This window comes from Lontra canadensis, unplaced genomic scaffold (assembly GCF_010015895.1).
Source record: "Lontra canadensis isolate GAN:19392208 unplaced genomic scaffold, GSC_riverotter_1.0 scaffold142, whole genome shotgun sequence".
Taxonomy (NCBI): Eukaryota; Metazoa; Chordata; class Mammalia; order Carnivora; family Mustelidae; genus Lontra; species Lontra canadensis.
The window spans coordinates 1,241,131-1,268,953 of record NW_022631136.1 but is presented as its reverse complement, the minus strand read 5'-3'; the positions used below and the strand labels follow the sequence as shown (position 1 = coordinate 1,268,953).

General features: G+C 39.9%; 1 protein-coding gene across 7 annotated transcripts; it reads right to left on the bottom strand.

Moving 5' to 3' along the window:
• Positions 1-191: 191 nt before the first annotated feature.
• Positions 192-27,823, bottom strand: GABPB2 (GA binding protein transcription factor subunit beta 2). 7 transcript variants are annotated; one of them, XM_032843720.1, is made up of 9 exons: positions 27,508-27,823; positions 21,496-21,635; positions 19,398-19,565; positions 18,665-18,859; positions 16,701-16,839; positions 10,117-10,236; positions 7,913-8,098; positions 1,565-1,692; positions 192-1,408 (listed from the first exon to the last, which is right to left on the bottom strand). In XM_032843720.1, the coding sequence occupies exons 2-9, from the start codon at positions 21,601-21,603 to the stop codon at positions 1,109-1,111; spliced, it is 1,344 nt and encodes a 447-aa protein (XP_032699611.1). In that variant the 5' UTR covers positions 21,604-21,635; positions 27,508-27,823; the 3' UTR covers positions 192-1,108. The 7 variants fall into 7 exon arrangements, with proteins under 7 accessions (XP_032699611.1, XP_032699612.1, XP_032699614.1 ...); XM_032843721.1 differs by having other exon boundaries at positions 10,117-10,233; XM_032843723.1 differs by lacking the exon at positions 19,398-19,565.

Here is a 27,823-nt window from a genome sequence, read left to right as displayed (position 1 = left end):
TTTGGTTCCTTACTTTATGGCACTTCTAGCTTTTCACTCTTTTGCCAACACACACTGAGCACCTACAGGCACAAAAGCTCTGCAAAAAAGCCGACCTTAAGGAACAGAACAATCTGCTCATCCCAGGTCAAATGGAAACATAACTCCACCAACACCCTGAGCAATTGCCTCTCCCCCGACTTCTTTTTTTGCAATGAGAAGGATACCATGTAAGCTCCACACAAAGGCACACTTAGAAAACTCAATAACACTTTATAAAATTAAAAAGTTGATATTATATAAATAAATGTGTGGAAGCAAGTTGTTCTAGCAACAGACTATCTTCCTGATTTCAATTTTATAAAATCCAGCCAGAGCAAAGTTTGTATCTCGGGACCAGATCGTTTCATAACCCCACAAGCCTCTTCCTGGCCACTTTCCAGCATTGTGAAGCACAGCCTGGAGGATTTGGGATTTACATACACTTCTCCCACATAAACAAGTTTTCTTTCCTTTCCAGTTTTTAAATATTCCACTTTAGTTTCTTAAACTGGCATCTGAATTATGGACACATAATGGATGCAGAGTTAGGCAATTACCAATTTCTTTTCGGTGAAATTAAATCAGGATGGGGGGAATGCCTGCTCCTTTGGAAGCAGAACATATATTTTCTCTTCCCAAAAGCTTGCTTCTCACCCACCTCCTAGTTAGTTTTCTTCTCTACCAGGTACACGTCATAAATATAAGGCAAAATTTAAGGTCACTTGACGGTGCAATTATAAAAAGCTCTGTGCATGTCTATACTAGGAATGTTATCTTAAAATCTTCTGATACAAAGTCAGTTATTTAAAAAACAATCAACCCACAACAATTAACCCTCTAAGCTTAAAGTGATGATGTGAGCTGAGAAAATTGGTCCTTATTCTTTTGGTCCTTCAAAAGAAGTATTCCCTAAATTTGGCTTTGAATTTTCCAGTTGCATAGCAAGCCTTCCTGAGCCCAAGCACTGTTACCCTGCTATAGTTTTCTTCTTAAGGACATTCTTAATTTTTATACAATGTCTGTCCTCTGTATTTTCTTTTAAAAAGAGGAAAAAGATGGACACAGTACAAGTTGTGGCCCTCGCACATTAAGATGAAACGGTTTCCAAGGAAACTCCAGAATGAGGCTCTACGGTCCCTCCTGCCCCAGTCACTTCCGTGTCTCTCTCTACCATCTCACCCTCTGTCACTACTACAGCATCTACTTCGGCCACCTCTTCAACCATGGTGAAATCAACTCCATTGGGCTGTTGTCTGGCCATAGCCTCTAGCCTGAGGCGGTACTGCTCTGCTTCCTGTTCTTTCTTTAGGAGCTGGTGTCGGTATTCCTGGGCTCTTCGATTGGCCTCCTGGAGCTGCTGTTGGAGTAGCTCTCTTTCAGTGCCCTCCTGTAAAGGTAAACAATGTCACCACCAGGTTAAGATTCCTAATCCCAGATTATCCAGAAAGTAGACAAAAAACGTAAAGAAGGGTTCAGGCCTTAAAAGTTTTTTGGCTTTTGATTCTTTCCTTTCTCTTCTATCTACTGCTGCTAAGAACATTACCTTGCTCTCCTCCACACTGTTTGTCCTCTCTTCTATTCTTGGTTTCTTAGTCAGAGGCAACTTCTCTGCTTCTTCCTCTTCTTCAATTACAGTTTCCTCTGCAACCTGACCAGCAGGTACAGTTAGAACTACAAGCCAAAGGAAACCAATTGGAGGTAATGAATACATTGTGAAACAAAGAGGTTTTGCCTACTTTATTATTTTTTTTTAAGATTATATTTATTTATTTGACCCAGAGAGAGATAGTGAGAGAGGGAACACAAGCAGGGAGAGTGGGAGAGAGAGAAGCAGATTCCCTGTGGATGGGAAGCCTAATCTGGGACTCGATCCCAAGACCCTGGGATCATGAACTGAGCTGAAGGCAGACGCTTAACCGACTGGGCCACCCAGGTGCCCGCCTACTTTATTATTTAAGATTTTATTTTTATGTAACCTCTACACCCAAGGTGGAGATCAAATTTACAATCCTGAAATCAAGAATTACAAGCTCTGCCAACTGAGCCAGGCAGGCACCCCTGCTTGCTTTAAATTAGAAAATAAACTGAAATATATTAGCTGAAATCTTATTATTCATATCTCTCTGGATCTTAAAATCAACAGGTAAATCATGGCCTACAGAAAGAAAGGAGAGATTAGAGTATCAGATTTGGAAGCCATGCAGTTAACACTGGGTCTGGTGCTCTTATATAAAGATGTCTAATTCGGGGGGCACATGGGTGGCTCAGTTGGTTAAGCATCTGTCTTTGGCTCAGGTCATGATCCCAGGGTCCTGGGATTGAGCTCCACATCAGGCTCCCTGTTCAGCAGGTTTTGCTTCTCCCTCTCCCTCTGCCACTCCCCTGCTTGTGCTCTCTCTCAAATAAATAAATAAAACCTTAAAAAAAAAATGTCTAACTAACTCTAGGAGCACCTGGGTAGCTCAGCCGGTTAAGCATTCAACTCTTGATTTCAGCTCAGGTCATATCTCAGGGTCATGAGATCCAGCCCTGCACTGGGCTCCACATTGAGTGTGGAGATTGCTTAAGTTTCTCTCTCTCTGCCCACCCCCACCCCTGCTTGCACACAGGCTCACTCTCTCTCTCTCTAAAATAAAGAAGTCTAACTATGGCCAATAAGCTTACAATTACTTGGGAGTAACCTGTCTAATGAAGGCCTAATGTCTTTACATAACATTTTTGAGGAACTTCACATGAAAGCAGTTTACCACTCACTATATCCAATTTAATAAATTTCTCTTTTGTAGATAAATGAGAAAAGGGTCAACAAACAGTTCAATGCACTGCACATCTATCAGAATGGCTAAAATTTTAAAAAATGGTGATAACACCAGACACTGACATGGATGTGGCAACACTGGATTACTCATAAATTGTTAGTGGGACTATAAAATGGTACAGTCACTCTAGGAAATAGTTCACGCTCTGTCAAAGTATTTACAAAATTAGACATGTTTACAAAACTAAACATGTACTTAGCATGCAACCCAGCAATTGCACCTTGGGGCATTTATCCCAGAGAACTCAAAATTTATATTCCCATAAAACATGTACACTATTGGTCATAACAGCTTTATTCATAGATAGCAAAAAACTAGATACAAGTTAAATGTCCTTCAATGAATGGTTAAACAAACTGTGGTAATCCATACCATGGATACTATTCAGCATAAAAAGGAGTGAACTATTGATACAAACAACAACTTATATAGATTTTAAGGGAATTGTGCTGAGAGAAGAAAAGCCAATCTCAAAAGGTTCCATATTACATGATTCCATTTATTACAATATTCTTGGAATGACAAAAGTATAGAGTTAGAAAACAAATGAGTTAGTGGTTGCCAAGGGTCAGGAATGTGTTGGGAAGTGAGGTACCTATAGATACAAAAGTAGCACAAGGGATCCTTGTGATGGAACTTTTCTCTCTCTCTCTTTTTTTTTTTTTAAGAGAGAGCAAGCAAGAGAGCGCCTGAGCACATGTGAACAGGGAGTAGGCAGGGAGGCAGTGCGACAGAGGAGAGAATCTCAAGCAGACTCCACACTCTGTGGAGCCTACACGGGGCTCAATTTCATCATCCTAAGATCATAACCTGAGCTGAATCAGAGAGTTGGATACTTAACCATGTGAGCCATCCAGGTGCGCTTGAACTGTTCTCTGTCTCAACTGTGGTAGTGCTCACACAAATCTACACTTGTATTCACTGCAGAGAACTAAGTGCATACACAAGCACATACATGAATACATATAGAATTGGAAAATTTTCAGTAAGGTTGGCGAATTGTATCAATGTCAATTTCCTGTCTGTGATATTGTATTACTGCAAAATGTTACCAATGGGGGAAACTGGGTGATAGGGACACTGGATATCTCTGTATTATTTCTCACAACTGTACACACTGGGGCACCTGGGTGCCTCAGTCAGTTAAATGTCTGACTCTTGATCTCAGCTCAGGTCTTGATCATAGGTCGTGAATTCAAGCCCCACACTGGACTCCATACTAGATGTGGAGCCTATGTAAAAAAACACACTATAGGGGCACCTGAGTGGTTTAGTTGGCTAAGCATCTGCCTTTGGTTCGGGTCATGATCTCAGGGTCCTGGGATCAAGCCCTATGTGGGGCTCTCTGCTAAGTGGGGAGTCTGCTTCTTTCTCTCACTCTTCCTCTGTACTCTCCCTCTTTCTATCAAGTAAATAAATAAAATCGTTAAAAAAAAAACAAACCAAACTATACACATATCTACAATGATCACAAAATTAAAAACTTTAAAATTCTATTTAGGTTTTAGGTTACATTATGATTTTTGTTTAAAACAGAAAATTTACCTAGTTACTTGGTTTGGCTGATTTAAAACTTAGCTTGTATTCCTTGGTTACTCATCAACTGATGGCAATAGAAAACAGCTTAGATATCTGCTAGGTGGAAAAGGCAGTTTAGTTGGGATTTTAAAACATCCTGCAGATAATTCACAAAATATCAGCTTTCCTTCTTTGTGCCTGGTTAAATACATTTGTAAAAGGTGGTATAGTTCATCCAGGCAAAACTTCAAATATTTTTTCCCCTCAAAACAACTCCATTCTCATTTATTTGACTCCATTATAAGCAGAGTTTCTCACCTACCCAAGGAAGCCCCAAAGCTTTAAACCATGTTCACAAAAACATCAATAGTATATGCCCCCCCCAATAGGAATTTATGATACTAAAACTTGAATTATTCAGGGTTTGGTTTTTTTTTTTTTTAAGATTTTATTTCTTTGACAGAGAGAGAAAGCAAGAATATAAGAGCATGAGTGGGGGGAGGTGCAGAGGGAGAAGCAAACTCCCCACCAAGCAGGGAGTCAGATAAGGGGCTCAAGGCAGAAGCTGAACTGACTGAGCCACCCAGGCACCCAATTATATAGGTTTAATATCTGTTTTTTCTTTCTATGCTACAAAGATCCACCAATTTAAATAGTTTGAAAATTATAAAATCCCCATCATTATTTAGGCCAAGTCAAAATTTTGGTGACTCAAATGCAATAAACCAACCCTCCTCTTTCAAACTCCAATTTTTTTTTTTTTAAAGACAGAGACAGAGAGAGTGCAAGCAAAGGGGGGCAGCACAGAAGGAGAGGGAGAGAGAGAAACTTAAGCAGGCTCCATTCCTAGCATGGAGCCCAAGGCGGGACTCAATCTCACCAAACTAAGATCATGACCTGAGCCAAAATCAAGAGTCAGACACTTAACCAACTGAGCCACACAAGGACCTCAAACTCCAGTATTTTTAAGGAATGAAGTTATAATGATTAGTTGCTCTTGAAAAAACAAAACGAAACTATTGATGTATTTCTTGAAGAAGTAATACATTCACATGGTTCAAAAATTAAAAGTTATGGGGCGCCTGAGTGGCTCAGTTGGTTGAGCGCCTGCCTTCAGCTTAGGTCATGATCTTACAGTCCCGGAATAAAGCCCCCAAGTCAGGCTCCCTGCTCAGAGAGGGGTCTGCTTCTCCCTCTCTCTCTAACTCCTTACCCTGCTCGTGCTCTGTCTCTTTTGCTCTCAGTTTCTCTCTCTCTTTCAAAAAAATAGAATCTTTAAAAATATATTAAAAGTTATAAAAACATATGTAGTGAAAAGTCTCCCATCCATCCCCAGCTACCCAGGTACCTTCTGAGGCAACCAATGTTTTTTTTTTTGTTTTTTAAGATTTTATTTATTTATTTTTCAGAGAAAGAGGGAGAGGGAGAGCACAAGCAGAGGGAGCAGGAGAGGGAGATGGAGGCTCCCCACTGACCAGGAAGCCGGATGTGGGATCATGACCTGAGCCGAAGGCAGATGCTTAGCTGAGCCACCCAGGCATCCCCCCACTTTTTTTTTTTTTAAGATTTTATTTATTTATTTGACAGAGAGAGCACAAGCAAGGAGGTAACCAATGTTATTGATGTTATTCTTGAATATTCCTTCAGAAATGGTTTAAGTCTATGAATATATTAGCAAATATACATATATTTCCCCCTTTTTAAAAAATACAAGTGTAGCATATTCTACACACTGTTCTGCATCTTACTTTTGTCACTTAACAATATGGTTTTGGGATGAGACCACGCTAGTATATAAGGCACTTCCTCATTGTTTTCAGCAGCTGCACAGCACTCCAATGTATGGGTGTACCATAATTTCTTTATCTAGTTCCCTACTGACATATACTTACATTCTTTTTATTTTTCATTTTTTATTGGAGTATAGTTAATCCACAGTGTTACACTAGTTTCAGGTGTACAACACAGTGACTCAAACTCTCTATACATTATGTTATGTTCACCACATACAGCTACCATCTACTTAGGTTATTTTTAATCTTGGACAATTATAAATAGTGCTATAATGAGTAACTCAGTATATATTTCATTTCTGTGTGAATATAAATTCTTAGAAAAGAACTTTTTAGCCAAAAGGTATGTGTATCTTTAATACTGATAGATACTGGGAGCTCCTGGGTGGCTCAGTCAGTTAAGCATCTGCCTTTGGCTCAGGTCATGATCTCTGGGTTCTGGGAATGAGCCCCATGTCAGGCTCCCTGCTCACTGGGCAATCTGCTTCTCCCTCTGCCTCTCCTCCCTGCTTAAGAGCACATAAGCACTCTGTCTCCCATAAATAAAATCTTTTAAAAAATGCTGATAGATAATTGCAATCAATTCTTTAGAGGATACATTAATTTACACTCTCAGCAGTGATTTTTTTTTTTTTTTTTACATTTTATTTTTAAATACTCTCTACACCCAACATGGGACTAGAAATTACAACTCTGAGATCAAGGATCACAAGCTATACTGACTGAGCCAGCCAGTGATTTATGAGTGCCTATTTCCCCACACCTCTGACAACACAGTGTTATAATGGTATCTCAGTGCAGAACTGACTTGCATTTCTCTTGCTATGTATGAAGTAGGTTGAACATATTTCAGTGTCTCTCTCTCTCTCTATATATATATATATTTAAAGATTTTATTTATTTATTTGACAGAGATCACAAACAGGCAGAGAGGCAGGCAGAGAGAGAGGAGGAAGCAGGCTCCCTGCCAAGCGGAGAGCCTGATGCGGGGCTCAATCCCAGGACCCCGGGATCATGACCCAAGCGGAAGGCAGAGGCTTTAACCCACTGAGCCACCCAGGTGCCCCCATATTTCTGTGTTTTTAAAACCCATCAGTATTTTTTGTGAACTACTAGTTCATACTATTTCCTCTTTTATCTACCAGACTATTGGTTTTACTCACACATTTTATATATATTAGGGAAATCAGGCTTTGCCAGCCTAGTTTCCATTTCTTTTTTTCTTGGAGCCAATCTGGTATCTGGCATTCTTTTAGTCCCACTACTTATTTTAATGCTTCATATTTAGAGGACTGTGGAATGTCTAAAATATCTTTTCAGGGCGCCTGGTTTGCTCAGTGGGTTAAGCCTCTGCCTTTGGCTCAGGTCATGATCTCAGGGTCCTGGAATCGAGCTGCATTGGATTCTCTGCTCAGCAGGGAGCCTGCTTCCCCCTCTCTCTCTGCCTGCCTCTCTGCCTACTTGTGATCTCTCTGTCAAATAAATAGGGGTGCCTGGGTGGCTCAGTGGGTTAAGCTGCTGCCTTTGGCTCAGATCATGATCTCAGAGTCCTGGGATCGAGCCCCGTGTCAGGCTCTCTGCTCGGCAGGGAGCCTGCTTCCTTCTCTCTCTCAGCCTGCCTCTCTGCCTGCCTGTGATCTCTCTCTGTCAAATAAATAAATAAGATCTTAAAAAAAATTTAAAAATAAATAAATACAATCTTTAAAAAAATAAAAAATAAAATATCTTTTCATACACACTTGTCTGAATGGGATAACTCACCTTGCTGTCCATTTTGCATAGTTACAATAAATGGCTGGCCAATGCTTCCAGTAGGGATCGCAGTTTGTATATTACCCAGAGGGACTCCATCAGTCACTATAGTGATGACCCTTTGGCCTCCGCTCCCCACCACTTGCTGGATTGATGAGTCAACAGAATTTCCCTCTATGACTTCCTCTGAATTAGCTAAAGATGACGAAAATGAATTGGAAATTTCAGCTTTCTAAAAAAATAGGAGTATAACAATTTCAGCCTTCTTGAAATTGACTGTATCAGGGATAGGAAAACTTGAGAAAAGAAGTTATATTTAAGTTTCTAATGCAAGTTCTAGCGAACAATGCTAAGTTGGAGGAGAAAAGAAAATAGTAAATGCAATAAACAGTATTTTCAAAAATGTCTTCACTGAGATGTTAATAGCTTTCACTAAGATTGGGTTCTATGCACAAATACACTTCCAAAATGCCAGTTTATATATGCTTAAATTTTTTGTTTGTTTTTTAAGAAGTATCAGAAACCCCAACAGGCTAATGAGCACTATGATTCTCCAAAAGGACAGAAGATATGCTGAGTTTCCCTAGCATATTTGATCTTGGAGTTCTTTTTTCAAGAAGCATTTTGAAAGTCTAAATAAATCTATGGAGTTAGAAAAATAATTACAGAGTAGATCTATTTCTATAAGAAAATGGATTAAGAAAAAAAAAAAGAAAATGGATTAACAAAATAACATGTCAAGAGTCAAAACACTGATGAAGTCTGACAGACACAAATGGTAGGTGGCTTCTCCCATCTGACAAACAATAATATTAACAGCAACTAACACTGACTACTTACAATGTAGCCAGGTACCCTTCTAAAAGCTCTCTCTCTCTCTCTCTCTCTATATATATATATATATATAATGTTGAATCAAAATTTTCAGTTTGGAAATCAAAAAAGGGGAGGGGGGTGCCTGACTGGCTAAGTCAGAAGAGGATGAGACTCTTGATCTTCAAGCCCCACACTGGGTGTAGAGATTATGTAAATAAATAAAACTTAAAAAAAAAAAAAGATTTTCAGTTTGATTAGTCAATATCCCCAATAATTGTTAGGGAAAAGAGTTCCTACTATTCCACTACAGAATTTCTCTCTCTAAAGAGACATAGGACTGTACTAAGTGTGATATGGACTATCCACCTGAGACACATTCAGGTGGTTTAATGGAAACAGAGCATTTACATCTCTTAAAAACAAAGAACAGTTAAATGTTCTAGCTGAAAAGGCCTCGAAAGATAATCTGATCCAACCAACCAACCTCAGCCAGAGATGAGGAGACTGAGACCTGGAGAGGATAAGTAATTTATCCAAAATCCAAAAGCAGATCAAATTAACAATCACGAGTTTAATACATTGCTTTTCCCTCTGCCATGCTGCTCACTCATACAAGTCTGAATAGAGATCTTTATGATTGCTGACAGTTGGAAAAACAGAATTGGTGGAATGTTCTCACCACCCAAATGTCAATGGCAGAAAGAAATCAGAACAATCTGCTTTCATTTATGATGGAGCAGATTGTCAGAAGGCTCCAGAAAGCTTCCTAGATGACTATTTAGCTCTATCTAATACTATTTGCCCCTACTTATATGAAGCCCTAAGCCTTCTCCCCACAGGCTACCAGCTCTAGCTAAGTCACTTGACCCTTTTTTGTTCTGTATATCAGAAGGCCACTATACAGTCTATATCTGCCCAACTCCACTGGAAACGCCAAAATATCATCTCCAGTGAAAATAAAAGTAAACCACCCTAAAGTACACAGAATATGACAATGAGAGACGTAGCAGTCTTACGTATTTTGACGCTTTAAATACAACATATTTAAGCTGCTATTTTGAATCATTCTGTGATAGCACCAGTCAAAACATAACATAGAGTATTTCCCAAATAATCTGCTAATAGAAGACTAAACAGTTCAATCTGAAGCAACTGGAGCAAACAAACTTGAAACTGCAAAAATACAAAGAAATGACTGAGTCATTCTCTAATATTATTCAGCCATCTGATTATATTGCTTAAGTGATTTTTCTTTCTGATGTTCAGTGACTCTACAGTCCTCTTTCTTAGATGTCTCTAATTAACCATAGTTCTTTAATATTTCATGCAGATTAAATCTGCTGGAAATGTAAAAACAAAAGAAATGCTGATTCACCCAGCAGATATCCCTTACCTACCTGCGGCTCTGTGAGAGTTGGACAAGGGGGCTGATGCCTCAGCAAGAGCTGCAAGGGTGGCCAGCACTGAGGTGGTGGAATGTGACAAGTGTGGTGCTGAGGAGGCATGGGGGTCACCTATTTTGGTAAAAAAGGCAAATGAGGTCTGGCAGAGAGAATAAATGGGAGATTAACTAAAAATGGCTTTTATTAAATCAAAACCTCAGCTTTGCATTCTAATGTCTTCCTCTTGCTCTCCATTACAAACTGGTATTAACCAATGATCATGGTGCTAACACTCGTGGAAGGTTTAGAAAGGTTTTCCTTTAAAGTGGATTAAGGTAATATGCTTAGTATAGGGTCACTACATTGCCCACATTTGTTCATTTTCTCGGCACTGCCAGTGCTGAGCATTCGGAGCCAACAGACCCAGAAGGCTGCCTACTCCCTAGGCTGGCTGTACAGAGCTCTCCCTGGCAGCAGGCTTACCCTAAACTAGGTGGTGCTGAGGGAAGAGGGCCTGCAGATACTGCATCTATCCATAAGCCAGAGAGGTGAGAAGACTCGAGATGACCTCTGACACAAGGACCGGTAAAACCTGGACATTTCATTTATTGAACGTCAAAGGGTAGTACAACTGATTCATGGTAAAAAATAATTACCTACCTTAATTTTTTAATAAAAAATCCTTTTTTTAAAAAAACTTTGTTTACAATTTCTTTTCTTCTTATATCCGTGTGCTATCCTTACAGCTAAGTTCCAGGAGGAAAATGCATTTGATCTGGCAACAGGCACACGCCTAACTTTATGAACCAAAAGTATTACTCAACAGTTTTGCATAAATATAACTTTTATAAAATGAATTGTATTTCCCTTTGTCTTTCATTATAATTTCAAAGATACTTTTGTGCCAGTTGTGAATTTTTTCCAAATCCACCCTTCTTTGCCTTGCCTTGTCATACTGAAACCCTAACATGGACCCTAACAATATTTCTTGACAGCATGAAATTAAGTTTTGTCATACAAAATTTGTTGCTGCTCCTATATTAGTTATTCCTGTATTCTCTCGGGTTCTCCTCACCTCTCAGTAGTTAATCCACTATTACTGGTAATTTTTCATGAATTGTACATGTAAGTTTAGATATTTTAGAAATCATACATATTATATATTACAATAAAATTATACAAATCACCATGTAGTTTTGTCGCCTGACTGGACTCTGACTAATACACTTACCTTCTTAAGTGTATTCTTAATTTTTTTTGAAGATTCTATTTTTTAAAAAAGATTTTATTTATTTATTTGATACACAGAGAAAGAAATCACAAGTAGGCAGAGAGAGAGGGGGAAGCAGGCTCTCCGCTGAGCAGAGAGCCCGATGCGGGACTCGATCCCAGGACCCTGAGATCATGACCAGAGCTGAAGGCAGAGGCTTAACCCACTGAACCACCCAGGTGCCCAAGATTCTATTTTTTTTTAAAGTAAGCTCTACACCCAATGTGGGGCTCAAACTTACAACCTGAATATTGAGAGTCGCACACTCCACTGACCAAGCCAGCCAGGAGTCCCTCTTAATTTTTTCAAAGATTTACTTATTCATTTGAGAGAGAGAAAGCATGAACACCCACATTAAGGGCAGAGGGAGAAAGACAGTCTCAAGCAGATTCCACACTGAGCACAAGCCTGATGTGGGGTTCGATCCCATAATCCATGAGATTGAGCCAAAAGCAGGAGCTGGATGCTTAACCGACTGAGCCACCCAGGTGCCCCTTAATTTTTAAAAAGATTTTATTTTTAAGGTTTTTATATTTAAGATATGTTTTCAAGATTATATTTTAATCTCTGCACCCAATGTGGGACTCGAATTTATAATCCCAGGATCAAGAGTCACATGTTCTACTGACTAAGTCAGCTAGGTGCCCCAATGTACTCTCAATTTTTGTTTTCCCACTAACTATGCTTCAAGATTCTTTCCAGCCTTTCGTCTATCAAAAAGCCAGCTATCTATAAAACACTTTAAAATACTTAAGGAAATTCCTTTTTAATACTCTTTATAATAAATCCATCCACAGAGCAAAGAATCCTTTTCTGATATGATTAATGTAGGTAATTTAACTGCTTTATAAATTTAAATTTCAAAAAGCAGATTACTTATATAGTATTCCTAATAGCTACGAACTATCTTCTCTTAAGTTTATTATTCTTTTTTTAGTAATCTCTACACCCAGTATGGGGCATGAACTCACAACTCTGAGATCAAGAGTCACGTGCCCTACCATCTCAGCCAGCCAGGTGCCCCAGCTACAAATGATCTTAATCTAGCTTCCGGATGATGATGGTGGCAGTGGGGGATTACCATGGAGACAGTGATGATAACTCTGTTTTATTCTTTCATTCTCTTACATAATATTCAGGAAACCAAACAGTCTGAGTGGAACACAGTGCCTGTCCTCCAGAAAGGAACCTAGGTAAACAACTTCACACAGAGCAAGATCCAGCTATAGCCTATTCCCTAATGTTCCCACTAAATTCATGCTTTTCCCACCACACAGCTTATTACACCAAACACTTGCATAAGAACTCACAAATGAAACAAACAAGGAACAAGCAATTTTTAAATTTATTTGTATATATAGCCCTTGAGGAGGTTGGAATATATCTGACAGTAAGTCACTAGCAATCTAAAAACAAGGTTGTTATTCTTTTACCATAGTCAAAACACTCGCACACACCAGGGCTGTTGTAATTAAAGTTCAAGTAGGCCAAGTATCAGGTAGGTCACTCCACTAAAGTAGAATAGCTGGGTAATGCTTCTTGAGAAGGCATTGTATACTCTTTAGCACATAATGATACCAAGCTAAGGCTTTTTTCCCTTTGATTCAGACATGACTCACTCAACTTCCCCTTAACAGCAAAAGGAAGAAAGAACATTTGTGGAAAATTGGGTTTAATACTCTGATATACACAGCTGAAACTGAAAAGCAATGATCCAAATTACCTCCTTAGACTTATCCTTATGAATTTTAGGAAAATTAGGTACTTTATTGCTAAACAATATTAATTCTTTCCTTCTTCTCAGTATAAGACCTAGCACCAAATAAAGTAAAATGCACATGGTTGGTATTGTTTTAAAATGGCACTATCAGGGATGACTCTATTATTTCTACATATAATATATATAATAGAGTATATACTTTATTATATACATATATATATAGGCATATATATATAATGTATCTATTCAGAATGTGGCTTAGAGAAACTCATCATATCAGGATTTAGGGGAGTGTGCTATGGTAGGATAGGCAATCTCAGTGAGTTGGTGAAAAACTAAGTAACTTGCACAGGTCACATAGATAGTAAATGTCAGAGGCCAGACTAGAATGCAATTCATTAGATTCCTCAAAGCCTGTACTCTTTATGAACCAATACAAAGCTATTTATATTTGACTTTGGAGTGCATCTTATGAACCTACAGAAATAGGAAATTCATCTTTGTAACTCTTTTTTTGCCCTGATTAATGTTTAATTTAGTCTGCCTTTCTTAACTGCTGCATTGTGATGGTAGCACTGATGACCAGTGGTATCTTTAGTCACAAATGGAAAACTGAAAGCAAACTTTTTTTTTTAAAATATTTTTATTTATTTATTTGACAGACAGAGATCACAAGCAGGCACAGAGGCAGGCAGAGAGAGAGGAGGAAGCAGGCTCCCCGCTGAGCAGAGAGCCCAACATGGGACTTGATCCCAGGACCCTGAGATCACGACCCGAGCTGAAGGCAGAGGCTTTAACCCACTGAGCCACCCGGGCGCCCCGAAAGCAAACTTTATAATACGTATTTTGTTATCAAAAATATCCATCAGGGGTGCCTGAGTGGCTCAGTGGGTTAAAGCCTCTGCCTTCGGCTCAGGTCATGATCCCAGGGTCTTGGGATTGAGCCCCGAATAGGGCTCTCTGCTTGGCAGGGAGCCTGCTTGCCCCTCTCACTCTTCCAGGTACTCTGCCTACTTGTGATCTCTGTCTGTCAAATAAATAAATAAAATCTAAAAAAAAATCCATCAAAATGATTATCCTAGGATACTTAAAACTATTCCTGGATGGAGGGACCTGGGTGACTTAGTCGGTTGAGTGTCTGCCTTCAGCTCAGGTCATGATTCCAGGGGCCTAGGATTGAGCTCCTCATTGGGCTCCCTGCTTGGCAGGGAGCCTGCCTCTCCCTCACCTTCTGCCATTCCCCCTCCTTGTGTTCTCTGGCTCTCTCCGTCAATAAATAAAATCTTTTTTAAAAATTACAAAAAATATTACTGGATGATGGGGGGAAAAAAGAAGGGTGGCTCGGTTGGTTGGGCATCCAACTCTTGATTTCAGCTTGGGTCATGATCTCAGGATGGTGAGATCAAGCCCCATGTCTGGCTCTGCACTTGGCATGGACCCTGCTTGGGATTTTCTCTCTCCCTCTGACCCTCTTCTCCTCCCCTTGCACACACAACTGCACACATTCTCTCTTTCTCTCTCTCTCAAAAAAAAAAAAAAAAATGGGTAACAGGGAAAAAAGCAAGCCACCCACCCACCCACCATTCAGGAAAAGAAAATCCTTTAACCTAGTTGAATAATAAAACCTGAATTTGTCTTATAACTTTTCTCCTTTCTTTTATCTGCATTAATTATCTCCCCTGAAGTGGGAGAGGCAGGTAGAATGGTTTCATGGGTAAGACAACACTGGAGAGATCAGCTCTATTATGTGATGGTTTAGCAATCTTAATTCATAGTGGCAACATACAGAAGAGAGAAACAATAGGTTTGCCAAAAGGAACATGACAAACATGATATAGGTCCATGGGAACCAAGGCTACAAAGCTATATCCTAAATATCTTCAGCTTTGCTAATCATTTCAGATCTGGGTCTGAAGAATTTCAATAGTTAGATGACCAACTCTAGCTCCTTTTACATGTTTATGAACATATAACTTTACTGGCTTCTAAAGAATTTTGGATCCTAAAGGTACTTGTTCTAATCACTGTGGCATGTACTACAAGAAATCCAAAAGTCTGTGAATGTTCTTATTACATGTATATGTATATTTAACCTAAATTTTTTGAATTATCAAGCTGAAAGCAAAGCACAGTGATTTTTAAATGATAGTTGATGGCTTATAAAAATGAAGGCCACTACTGCCCCCTTGAGGGCATAACAGAATGAACTTTCATTGAGGAGTTCTATTTACATTTAACCCTAGCTATTATTGAAGTCCTGCTATAAAATGGAAATACAAAGTTTCATAACATCATAAAGTAGGTATTATTATATCCCAATTTTGTAGATAAGTAAAGAAGGCTTAGAGAAGTAAGAGTTTTCCAAGGTCAAGCATGTAGTCAATTAATAAATCAGTATTTGAATGCAGTACTGAATGTAAAATTCTATGTATATTGTGTATGTTCTTTCTATTTAACCACACTGCCCCTCAATTATAACACCTCATTCAAGATCTTTCTTTGATATTATACAAACCTTTTTTTTTAAGATTTTATTTATTTATTTGACAGAGAGAGAGAGAGAGTGCGAGCACACACATGAGTAGGGGCAGAGGGAGAGGGAGAAGCAGGCTCCCCGCTGAGCAAAGCCTGATGCGGGACTTGATCCCAGAACCCCAGGATCATGACCTGAGCTGAAGGCCGATGCTTAACCAACTGAGCCACCCAGGCATCCCGATATTATACAAACTTAACTAGAATACAGTGTCTTATTTTTAAGTGAAAGTCAGAAACAGAAAAAGAAACCTAGTCAGTAAGAAAATTGATGTAAATTAGGACACAAACTCCCTCATTGTAAAAGAAATATTTGTGTTTTTTTAAAATATTTTATTTATTTGACAGGGAGAGAAATCACAATTAGGCAGAGAGGCAGGCAGAGAGAGAGGGGAAAGCAGGCACCCCGCTGAGCAGGGAGCCCGCCATAAGGCTCAAACCCAGGACCTTGAGATCATGACCTGAGCCAGAGACTTAACCCACTGAACCACCCAGGTGCCCCTAAAACAAATATTTGTAAAGAAATGTTGAAAATAGCTCAGTTTGCTCCTTTTTAGATAGATGTTTTTGTTAAAAACATACAGATCTCAAAATGAGCTTTTCTCTGCCATTTTGTTGTTCACTTATGTTTCCAAGAATAACTCAAAGCTCTTATACTTTATTCAAATGATCACATGTACCTCTTTTATATCGGCACTCCAATATCCATTTACACTTATTCTGGTTTATTTGTCACTGTTTTAGACTATGAGTATTTAACTATTTTCCTTAGTGGTAACCATACTGAAGCACCCTTATGTTTTCATTTTGCAGTCATACATAACCCTTCCACAGATCAATCTGTAGAATATTTTACTTTTAATACAGTAAGCACTGATGTGTAATCCCTGTGTATGATCTCCTCTTCCCCTAGGAAGAATAAATGCATTGGCTTTAAAATCTATTATAAATCTTCTATTTGGGGAATATTTTAATAAACAAGTAGGTATCAGATAGAGTATCAATTCATCTCATAGGAAAAACTGGGGTTCTGCTCATTTTAAGTCTAAAATAAATGCCACGTTATCAGATTATTACCTGAGGTTGTTTTGGTGTTGGTTGAAGAAACAAGGCTAGCGAGGCTGACAACTTCTCCAGATGTGAAGATGAATGGGGCAGCCACAGTCACAGGGTTGGCTCTCTCAGGATTAGCATTCACCTGATTCTGCATCGCTTCCTACCAAACAAGGCAGGATTTTTCAAAGTCAGAACTTGTTAGCCTTAGTTATACAGTTACTGAACAGCCACTCCCACCCCAATGCTCTGTTGAGCAAAACTAGTGGTGGAACACAATGTCCCAGGGAGCTCAGAGTTCTCATTAAGACTACTGTTTTTCTGGGGTGCCTGGGTGGCTCAGTGGGTTAAGCCTCTGCCTTTGGCTCAGGTCATGGTCTCAGGGTCCTGGGATCTAACCCAACATTGGGCTCTCTGCTCAGCAGGAAGCCTGTTTTCCCCTCTCTCTGCCTGCCTCTCTGCCTACTTGTGATCTCTCTGTCAAATAAATAAATTAAAAATCTTTAAAAAAAAAAAAAGACTACTGGTTTTCTTTTTTGTTTTGTTTGATTGTTTATTTGTTTTCCAGATCAGGGCAACAGAGATGTTGGGTTGCTTTCCCAAGTTTATTTCTAATTTAAAGAAAAAAAGTATTATCATTTCCCAAAAAGTGTATCATTTGCAAAAACTTCTAGACAATTCACTTAACCTGTCGGGAACTTGTTTTTGTCTTATTTGGAAAATGAGAGGGGGAGCCTAAGAAGTAATTTTCAGCATGAACATTCTATCAATTATATACAGGTCAATGTGCTAGCCGGAGATCCCTGCAGCAAATTTGCAAAGAACAATATTCTCCAGAGTTTTGTCCAACTACTTGTTCCATTTTGCACTGAAGAAATTCCTAAGAGAATATATAACAAGCAAATAAATGAGTGCCAGATTTTAAAGTCTAGTTCCATATGCTGCATTTTGCTTCCAGGGCTCTCTGTACAATTTCGGTGTAAAGATACTTATCTTTATTTTATTTTCTGACTTTCAGAAGCAGTTTTCTACAAACATGATATCTACTTATGAAGTCCAACTACAAAAGAGCTTTAAATAAGGAACTGAAAGCTAAAGAGGACAACCGGTCTATAGAGAACCATCAGTCAGAAAAAAGGAATAAACAAACTCCTGAAAATGCAGCAGAAATGGATACCCATTTTTTAAAAATTATTTATTTGACAGAGAGCGAGAGAAGGAGAGAGAGCACAAGTGGGGGGAGCAGCAGAGGGAGAGGGGGAAGCAGGCTCCCTGCTCAGCAGGGAGCCCAATGCGGGACTCCATCCCAGGATCCTGAGATCATGACCTGAGCCGAAGGCAGAGGCTTAACCCACTGAGCCACCCAGGTGCCCTTGGATACCCATTTTTTACATATAATTATCCCTTTGATTAAGAGCCTCAGTTGAAACAGATTATCCATTTACTGGTTACTGTTTTTTTTTTTTTAATATTTTATTTATTTATTCGACACAGAGAGAGAGTGCACAAGCAAGGGGAACAGCAGAAGGAGAGGGAGAAAGCAGGCTCTCCGAAGACCCTGGGATCATGACCTGAGCCCAAGGCAAATGCCAATCATCTGAGCCAGCCAGGCACCCCTAGAATGCTTTTTTTAAAAAAATAATTTATTTATTTGACAGAGAGAGAGTACAAAGAGGGGGAGTGGCAGGCAGAGGGAGCAGCAGGCTCCCAGCTGAGCAAGGAGCCCGATGTGGGACTCGATCCCAGCACCCTGGGATCATGACTTGAGCCCAAGGCAAATGCTTACCTGATTGAGCCACCCAGGCACCCTAGAATGCTATTTTTTTTTAAAGATACCAATGACACTGAGTCACAAGATTGAGACATATCAGAAGTTTAGAAGTACTACCTTGATAAACAGAGCAAATTCAATTTTGATTCAAATCCTATAAAAAAAATTTTCTCAACTTCAATTGAAATGTATTCTGGGGGTATAAAAAGAAACAGACCTGAAGGATGACCAGAATTTCAGCATTCTTTTTCTCCAGGGCTATGTCAAAGGCAGATTTATCAAACTTGCTGAAAGCATGGACATCAGCTCCATATTTGATAAGTAGCTCTACAACATCTCGATGGTGGTGTTCTGTAGCCCAATGTAAAGCTGTCATCTTCAGCATGTCCTTGGCATTCACATCTGCACCATTCTGTCACAGAGACGTAATTTTTTTCAAAGAGACACTGGTTATAGTAGCACAGGTGCAAGATCCCATCAGCCAAATAAAAAGAATTTCAATGGAGATTACACATATTCAAATTTAGATCACATAGAAATATCAAATGAAAAAACATTCTTCAAATTCTCCTGAATGATGACAGACATAATATCTTCAATGAGTGGGTCTTTTAAGGACAACTGGGAAATTACAACAGATGGGAAAGGAAGGGGAAAAGAACAGATTTTTGCTGCATTTATTAACAGAGAGCTGAGAGCCTACAAAAATAGGCTTAAGTACAGAAAACACCTGCAGAAAGAGAATGAAGAAAAATCAATAAAGTCTGCTTAGCCTGTAAAAGATTAGAAAACAGAATCCTTATAGCCATGATGTCTCTTGAAAGAGACACAAATCTATGCTATGAACTGTCCTAAACTTAATCTTTCCCAGACTAGTTTCCTACCATCCGTTTAAGTAAGAAAACAGGGAGGTGAGTGTCTTTTTTACGATACAGATCTGCCACTATTACCCTAACAAGCAGTTCCACGATGTGTGCATGTCCATCAGCTGCAGCCATGTGCAAAGGGGTCCTGTCCACTTTGGTCCGGGCATCCCTGCTAACGCCTGCTCGAAGGAGCACTTCTGCTGTGGAATAATGACCATACTGGGCTGCAAGGTGGAGGGGTGATGTTCCAAGCTGTGGGAAAATAATACTCATTGAATATCAACTGTGTGCAGAGTCCTAAATCATTGTCGGAGGGACACAAATGAACAAGAGGTACAGTCTATGGTTCTTGTCCTTGGGAGTGACAATCTGGTTGTGCAACAGGTGTAAAGAATATTAATTAAGTCAAATAAATATACCACCAATTACATAAGCGCTAAGTATAATGGATTTAAGTCAGATGGAAAGATTCCATATATATCAGGAAAGATTCTCTAAAGGACATGATGTTAAGCAAAGCTTAGAAGAAGGTTAAAAAAAATGGATAAACCAGAACATTCTGCATTGAGTAGTGGAAAGGGGTAGGTGGGTTCAAAACAATTCTTAGGAAAAGGGCAGAGACTAGAAAGTCACTGAGATTTGCTGTGCAAATTTAACTGGCTGAACAGAAGTCTGTTGACACGGTAAAGCAAAGCAAAAAGACTGATGAGATGAAGAGGCAATAAAATTTTAGCAATGGCATGTCAATAGCAATAAGAAACCTGGATTGTCTCAAAGTAAATCTGTAAGAATTCTCTCTTTGGCCACTTTGCCCAGAGATCTATTCCTTTCTTTGTGTTAGGTCCTTTATTTTAAGCCTATGCTGTTTATTTTTTGCATTCCATATATGTTCAGCCTCTCTGTCTGACTGACTTTAATTCACATTGCACTTTTCAGGTCTATTAATAGAAATGCTAATCTCATAGGTTTCCTTTTCTTCCTTTTTGTGAAGTGCTAAGTACCTGCTGGCCTCTAAAGTTATGAATTAATCACCCCGGGATAGAGGACACCAGTTCATTGAATTGTTAAAATTAGGCAATGCTAACTGACTGGCTCAGTCAGTAGAGCACATGACTCTTGATCTCAGGGTTGTGAATCTGAGCTCCACAATGGGTGTAGAGATTACTTAAAAATAAAATCTTTGAGGGGCACCTGGGTGGCTCAGTGGGTTAAGCCTCTGCCTTCAGCCCAGGTCATGATCTCAGGGTCCTGGGATCGAGTCCCAGAGCCCCACATCGGGCTCTCTGCTCAGCGGGGAGCCTGCTTCCCCTACCCCCTCTCTGCCTGCCTCTCTGCCTGCTTGTGATCTCTCTCTCTCTGTCAAATAAATAAATAATATCTTTAAAAATAATAATAATAAAATTTAAAAATAAAATCTTTGAAAAAAAAAAAAAAGGAAGAAACTGGTAAGGCACACATTAGGAATAATTAAAAGAGCTTACCCAGTCTGTGGTGCAGAGATTACTTAAAAAAATAAAAATAATTAAATTAGGCAACCCTTTTAAAATCTACCTCTTCAAGATGGCTGCCTGGGCTCGTGAAATTATACCTTCCTCTTAATGTTCTTTTAGCAGTGGCAAAAAGGAAACAAAATGCCTAGACTATTTCTGATTAACCAGGACACTTTAGAGAAAATGAAACACGTAATTCATTTAGTTTAGAAATGCACTCTTATTATACTGACTTTGTTTAATTTCTCGCTAATTACAGAAACATAAAAACTAAGTACACTCCAGGGAGAATTAAACCTTCAGGAAATACTCTAAAAAGCATTATAGAAAATCACAAGTTTGTAATACCTTACAATTACCACCTATATATCCACAGGAGACGCCTGCAATTTAGGAAACTAGAAGAAGACTATATATTTAGATGAAACAAAGAAAATAAAACTCTACGGGGAGAGTGAGGCAGAAAGGGAATGAAGAAAAATCAATAAAGTCTAAGTCTGTTTAGCCTTTAAAGAAAAGGTTGGAGGAATGCCTGGCTGGTTTAGTCAGTAGAGTGTGCAACTCTTGATCTCGGGGTTTTAAGTTCAAGCCCCACACTGGGTGTAGAGATTACTTAAAAATAAAATCTTTGGGAAAGAAAAAAAGGAAGAAATTGGTAACAGTGCACATTGGGAATAGTTAAAAGAACTTACCCAGTCTGTGGTGAATGGGGCGCCATTTGCCATCAATGTTCTCACTTCATCATCTTGGCCTTTTCTTGCTGCTTCTAGCAACCTCTTCCCCAAATCCACCAAAGACATCTTTATGCATAGGAACAAATGTTTTCGGGAAGCTATAACTCAAACATAAGGAGAGCTGCCTGTAAATGTTTTTAGAAGACCTCTTGTACTTAAACATATGCAAGACACTTCTCAAGCTGACTATCCAGTACGGCATTTCCTTTCTACCTCACCTAACACAATCAGATACTTGGCAAAGTTTCAGGCCCTAAATAGGTCTTTAGTGTTCAATATTCAGAAAAATTCTTTGGAAATCTGTGCAAAACATTACCACCTCTTTAGCTTAAGGAAGCAATAAAACAGCATTTCATCCCTTTGAAACAACTGTGAGTAGAAATGTTACGGCACATGAAAGAACGATGAAAAAACACTGAGGCTATGCATACTCAGATATGGCAGACATTTATAAAAAAATGAACAGAGTGAGCTGCCATTTCAAGGAAAACAACTGGCAGTATTTACTAACAATTATTAATTATAATTTTTATAATTTGAGTTTTCAAACAAAAGTAGAATTTTGGGAAACTTAAATCTACCACTATGAGTTGACAGCTTACTACAGACTTTTCTGATGAAATTAGTGGTAATACTAATGAATGTAATTTTTAAATATTGTATAATAAAATGCATCAACATTTGGATCGCCTGCATAATTTGCTGAATCAATATTTTTCAAATGACCAATGCATGTTATAAAATCATGTGTAAGTACAAACAAAGTGAAAGATCAGGGTGTTTTAAGGTAACAGAGTATAATAATTTCATTGATATGGTTTCAGATTCCTCACTGCAACTAACTTTTAAGAAACTGCCACTTTTGGGGCGCCTGGGTGGCTCAGTGAGTTAAGCCTCTGCCTTCAGCTCAGGTCATGATCTCAGGGTCCTGGGTCAAGCCCCGCAGGCTCTCTGCTCAGCAAGGAGCCTGCTTTCCCCTCTCTCTCTGCCTGTCTCTCTGCCTACTTGTGATCTCTGTCAAATAAATAAATAAAATCTTAAAAAAGAAAGAAAGAAAGAAAGAAAGAGAGAGGGAGAGAAAGAAAGAAAGAAACTGCCACTTTGGGGCACCTGGGTGGCTCAGTCGTTAAGTGTCTGCCTTCAGCTTAGGTAGTGATCCCAGGGTTCTGGGATCAAGCCCCGCACCGGGCTCCTTGCTCCATGGGAAGCCTGCTTCTCCTTCTCCCACTCCCCCTGCTTGTATTCCCTCTCTCACTGTGTGTCTCTCTCTCTCTGTCAAATAAATAAATAAATAAGTAAACTGCCACTTTGTCCAGTGTTTGTGTAGCACCAAAGAACACCCATAATTACCTGAAAAAGCCATTTAACTTCTCTTTTCTCCAAGTACATATTGCAACAGATTAAATGAAATAGTAAATATGAGAATGCAGCTGTTTTCTATTAAGCTAGAAGTTAGAGATTTGCAAAAATAATGAACAATGCTATTCCTCTTATTATTTAACTTGGAAGATATATTTTTCATAAAAATGTGTTATTTAGGGATGCCTGGGTGGCTTAGTAGGTTAAGTGACTACTTTTGGCTCAGGTCATGATCCCAGGGTACTGGGATAGAGTCCCACATTGGGCTCCTTGTTCAGTGGGGACCCTGCTTCTTCCTCTGCCAGCCACTCTCTCTGCTTGTGCTCTGTCTCCCTCTCGTTTTGACAAATAAATTTTTAAAAATGTGTTATTTAGGGGCACCTGGGTGGCTCAGTGGGTTGAGCCTCTGCCTTCAGCTCAGGTCATGGTCTCAGGGTCCTGGGATCGAGCCCCGCATTGGGCTCTCTGGTCAGCAGGGAGCCTGCTTCCCGCCCCCCTTCCTCTCTGCCTGCCTCTCTGCCTAATTGTGATCTCCCTGTCAAATAAATAAATAAAATCTTAAAAAAAATGTGTTATTTATGTTAACATGTACAGGTTTACAATTGTATTTTAACTAATAAGCATTTAAAAATTAATTTCTAAAACAGTAAATCCCAACAGATAGAACACATTGGAATCCTCAATAATTTTTAGAAATATAAATGAGTCCTGGGGCACCTGGGTGGCTCAGTTGTTAGGTGCCTGCCTTTAGCTCAGGTCAGGATCCCAGGGTCCTGAGATCCAGCCCCCCACTGGGCTCCCAGCTCAGTGGAAAGCCTGTTTCTCCCTCTCCCACTCTCCCTGCTTGTGTTCCCTCTCTTGCTGTCTCTCTCGTCAAAAAATAAATAAAAATCTTAAAATAATAAATATATATATATACACATATACATATAAATGTGTGTATATAGATAGATACACACACACATACTGAAACCAGAAAATTTGAGAATCACTGGCTTAGGCAAATCATTCAGCTACTATAGAATTTAATTTTCCAGTCTATATCATTGAGCATTGTTCTCAAACATGGGTGTCTGGGAGACCACCAGGAGCTTGTTCAAAATGAGTATACACCAGGCTCCAGTCCAGACCCTTTGAATAAGTATGTTCAAGAGAAGAGGATGGACTTTAATAGTATGAACCTCTATGTCAGGCTTTACAACTCAAGAAAATGTTGGAGAAAAAAATGATAGCAAAGCCGTATTACAGAAAACCGACACTTTGCATTTCTCCATGATTGCCTTCCTTTTACAGTATCAAATTAAATTTTCAATCTAGGTTTTTTTTTATTACTAACAGTTAAAAACAAGAGCAAAGGGTGCCTGGATCGCTCAGTTGGATGAGTGACTGCCTTCGGCTCAGGTCATGATCCTGGAGTCCCGGGATTGAGTCCCACATCAGGTTCCCAGCCATGGGGATCCTGCTTCTCCCTCTGACCTTCTCCCATCTCATGCTCTCTCTCATTGTCTCTCAAATAAGTAAATAAAATCTTAAAAAAAAAAAAGAGCAAATTTTTTGGTGGTTTATTAGTCATAAATGACTCCCTCACATTTTCTCAAATTACACTATATATAAAAAGTTGTATCACCAAGTCTCAAACACTTTCAACGTAACTGATCATAAAGGGGAAGAATTCCCTACAAAGGGATGTTCAGAAATGCTGGCAAAAAGCAGAAGTATCCTAATAGTGAAATTTCAGCTATCCTCTACCGTAAAAAAATAGTCAGTTGAAGGTTGAGGTATCTGCTTAAGGAGAAATCTGGTTTGCTTCACATTCTGGGGAAGATGATACATCCAGAAAACAGATCCTTTATTTATTTTTTTTAAACTTTTTTGGACTTTATTTATTTACTTATTTATTTATTTTATTTTTATTTATTTATTTATTTATTTATTTTTAAAGATTTTATTTATTTATTTGACAGACAGAGATCACATGTAGGCAGAGAGGCAGGCAGAGAGAAAGAGGTGGAAGCAGGTTCCCCGCTGAGCAGGGAGCCTGATGCGGGGCTTGATCCCAGGACCCTGGGATCATGACCCGAGCTGAAGGCAGAGGCTTTAACCCACTGAGCCACCCAGGCGCCCCATTATTTATTATTTTAAAGATTTTATTTATTTATTTGACAGACAGAGATCACAAGTAGGCAGAGAGAGAGGAGGAAGCAGGCCCCCCGAGGAGCAGAGAGCCCAATGTGGGGCTCGATCCCAGGACCCTGGGATCATGACCTGAGCCCAAGACAGAGGCTTTAACCCACTGAGCCACCCAGGCACCCAAAACAGATCCTTTAAATAAGTTTATTTTATCCCATTGCAACTGTTGTCTTCAGCACCTGAACTCTTGCCAGGTACTTCTTTAAGAAAAAAAAATAATATTTTATTTATTTATTTGACAGAGAGAGACACAGTGAGAGAGGGAACACAAGAAGGGGGAGTGGGGGAAGCAGGCTTCCCGCCAAGCAGGGAGCCCAATGCGGTCCTCAATCCCAGAACTCTGGGATCATGATTTGAGCCAAAGGTATACACTTATGACTGAGTCACCCAGGTACCCCTTGCCAAGTATTTCTGAGGTCGATTTTTCTCACCATAGTCTGCCTTCAAACATACGTTAGTTGTATCACTATTTATTTATTTATTTATTTAAGAGAGAGCTTGAGTGCATGAGCAGGGGAGGGAGGTGCAGAGAGAGAGTGAAAGAATCTTAATCAGGCTTTGGTGCTCAGTGCAGAGATTGAGGCTGGGTCAATTGCACAACCCGGAGATCATGACTTAAGCCAAAATCAAGAGACAGATGTTTAACCAACTGAGCCACCCAGGAACCCCACTTATCTTTTTTTTTTTTTTTTTAAGATTCTATTTATTTATTTGAGAGAGAGAGAGAGACAGCAAGTGTGGGGTGGGGCAGAGGAAGAGGGATAGGTAGACTCCGCACTGAGTGTGGAGCCTGACGCTGGGCTTGATCCCATGACCCCAAGATCATGACTCGGGACAAAATCAAGGGTCTGACGCTCAACCCACTGAACCATCCAGGTGCCCCCACCTTTCTTTAACCATATTTGTGAGCCCATGTATCAGTATCACTAAATGGCAGCTAACCCAGATTTGTAATCCCATTCTTTAAATAGGCCATGAAAAGTCTTACTTCTTACTATACAAAGATACAGTTAAACTTTGGGATTAGAAAATAAGCAGGGTGTTGTATTTATCACCTGATATAAAAGAGGTCTCCTAGGATTGTGTTCAAGGATCTTTTCTCCTCTACCCTGAGTCTTTTGAGTTAACCTGAAGCATCTCTCCAAAGTAAAAGCAAAATGTATTTTTAAAATAACAGCATTTGGGGTAGGGGATATTATGTGCCATTCTCCCATAGCCTACCTAAACACTGACAATACCCACCAGAAAAGAGATGAAGCCAGTAAGTCAAGAAGACAGTCTAGGCACCTTAAAGCTTCCTGATTATTAAAAACAGGGGGAAAACATTCTCCCTTACTGGATGTACCTCTACTTTCCCTATACATGAAGTGAAAAGACAACATCTGATTCAACTTGTCTCTTAGGATTTTGGAGATTAATAAAGTAACAAAGCACCCACTCCCCTTCCCAAACAAACATACAAGAACTCTGAATAACTGTGTTTTAATAACTAACGAAGTGCTTGAGCTCTCGACAACAAAGTACTCTATTATCACAGAGTAATTACATTTGTTGATGTAAGAATTTGGGTGGGGCAGTTCTGTTTCACTGTTTCAAAGCCTGTGTGAAAATAGATGCTTAAGAGCATCTCAATTGGACTGGGTGGGTCAAATGGCACGATGAAGATGTGGTCCCGACAGCCAAAAATGTTAAAATTGCTGGGGGTAAGCCACAGAATGTCTTTTTCTACAGATGTTTAAGAGAAAGAAGTACTTTTGGGAAGAGAGAAAAGAATGGGATAATCTCTGCTGGCTCGAGGAAATCTGTGAGGACAGGAGAAACCTAACGAGAAGGAGAAATGGAATTGAAGAGTCCATGTTCTGACGACTTTCCCCCTACTTTTTCTATTGCAGATGTCTCCACCGGCCGCCAGCTGTACAAACAACTGTGCAACAACTGGGGGCGGAGCCCGTACTACTCTTGCTTCGATTACTGAGCTCACTCAAAATCTTTAGACTATTACCGAGGTCAGAGAATTGAGAGTCCCCGTTTCCTCCTTCATCACAAATCCTCCAGTTCCAAACAGCAACGTTGTCTTTCTGGAAGAAGAGTCAATGGGGGCAAAGAGCCAAGGCCACAGCCCCCAGCCCAAACTCCGGGCTGCCCCCTGGCGGTCACCTCCATGGCCTTCGCTTCCCTGGGTCCAGCTCCCCAGCCCCAGGTCTTACACCCACCCCCTTCTTCACCTCCCAGTCCCCTCCCCTTCCTCCCAGCAGCATCCCCTTCCTCTTCATCCCCCCTCCCCGAGCTGCCCCCGCGGGGCGCCGCTCTGTCTGCACCCAGAAGTCCGGGGCTGGGCTGGGACGCGTTGCAACTTCTCACAGCAGTCTCCATTCCAGCCCCGACGCCCCCCCAGAGTCCACACGTCTTCTTCCCCCTCACCTCCTCGTCCGGAACGCTGCCGGCCGCGATTTCACCGAGCCCGCCAGTTTGGTCCCGTTTCTTTCTCTAGTTAACACTCCCTGTCACTGACGGTTACTTTTTGGCCTTTTCATATATGCATATTTTGGGGGCCTTTAACCCCCCCTCGTGGAGAAATGGAGGCAACAAAATGGCGGACCCGGAAGTGAAGACTAAGCGAATACAATCTTTGGCGGAGGGATCTATGAAGAGAAAATGATCAGAAAAGCCAAATTTACATTCGAACCGAAGGGTAATGCACCTCGAGGATCATAGTCTATCCATCGAAGGATTTTTG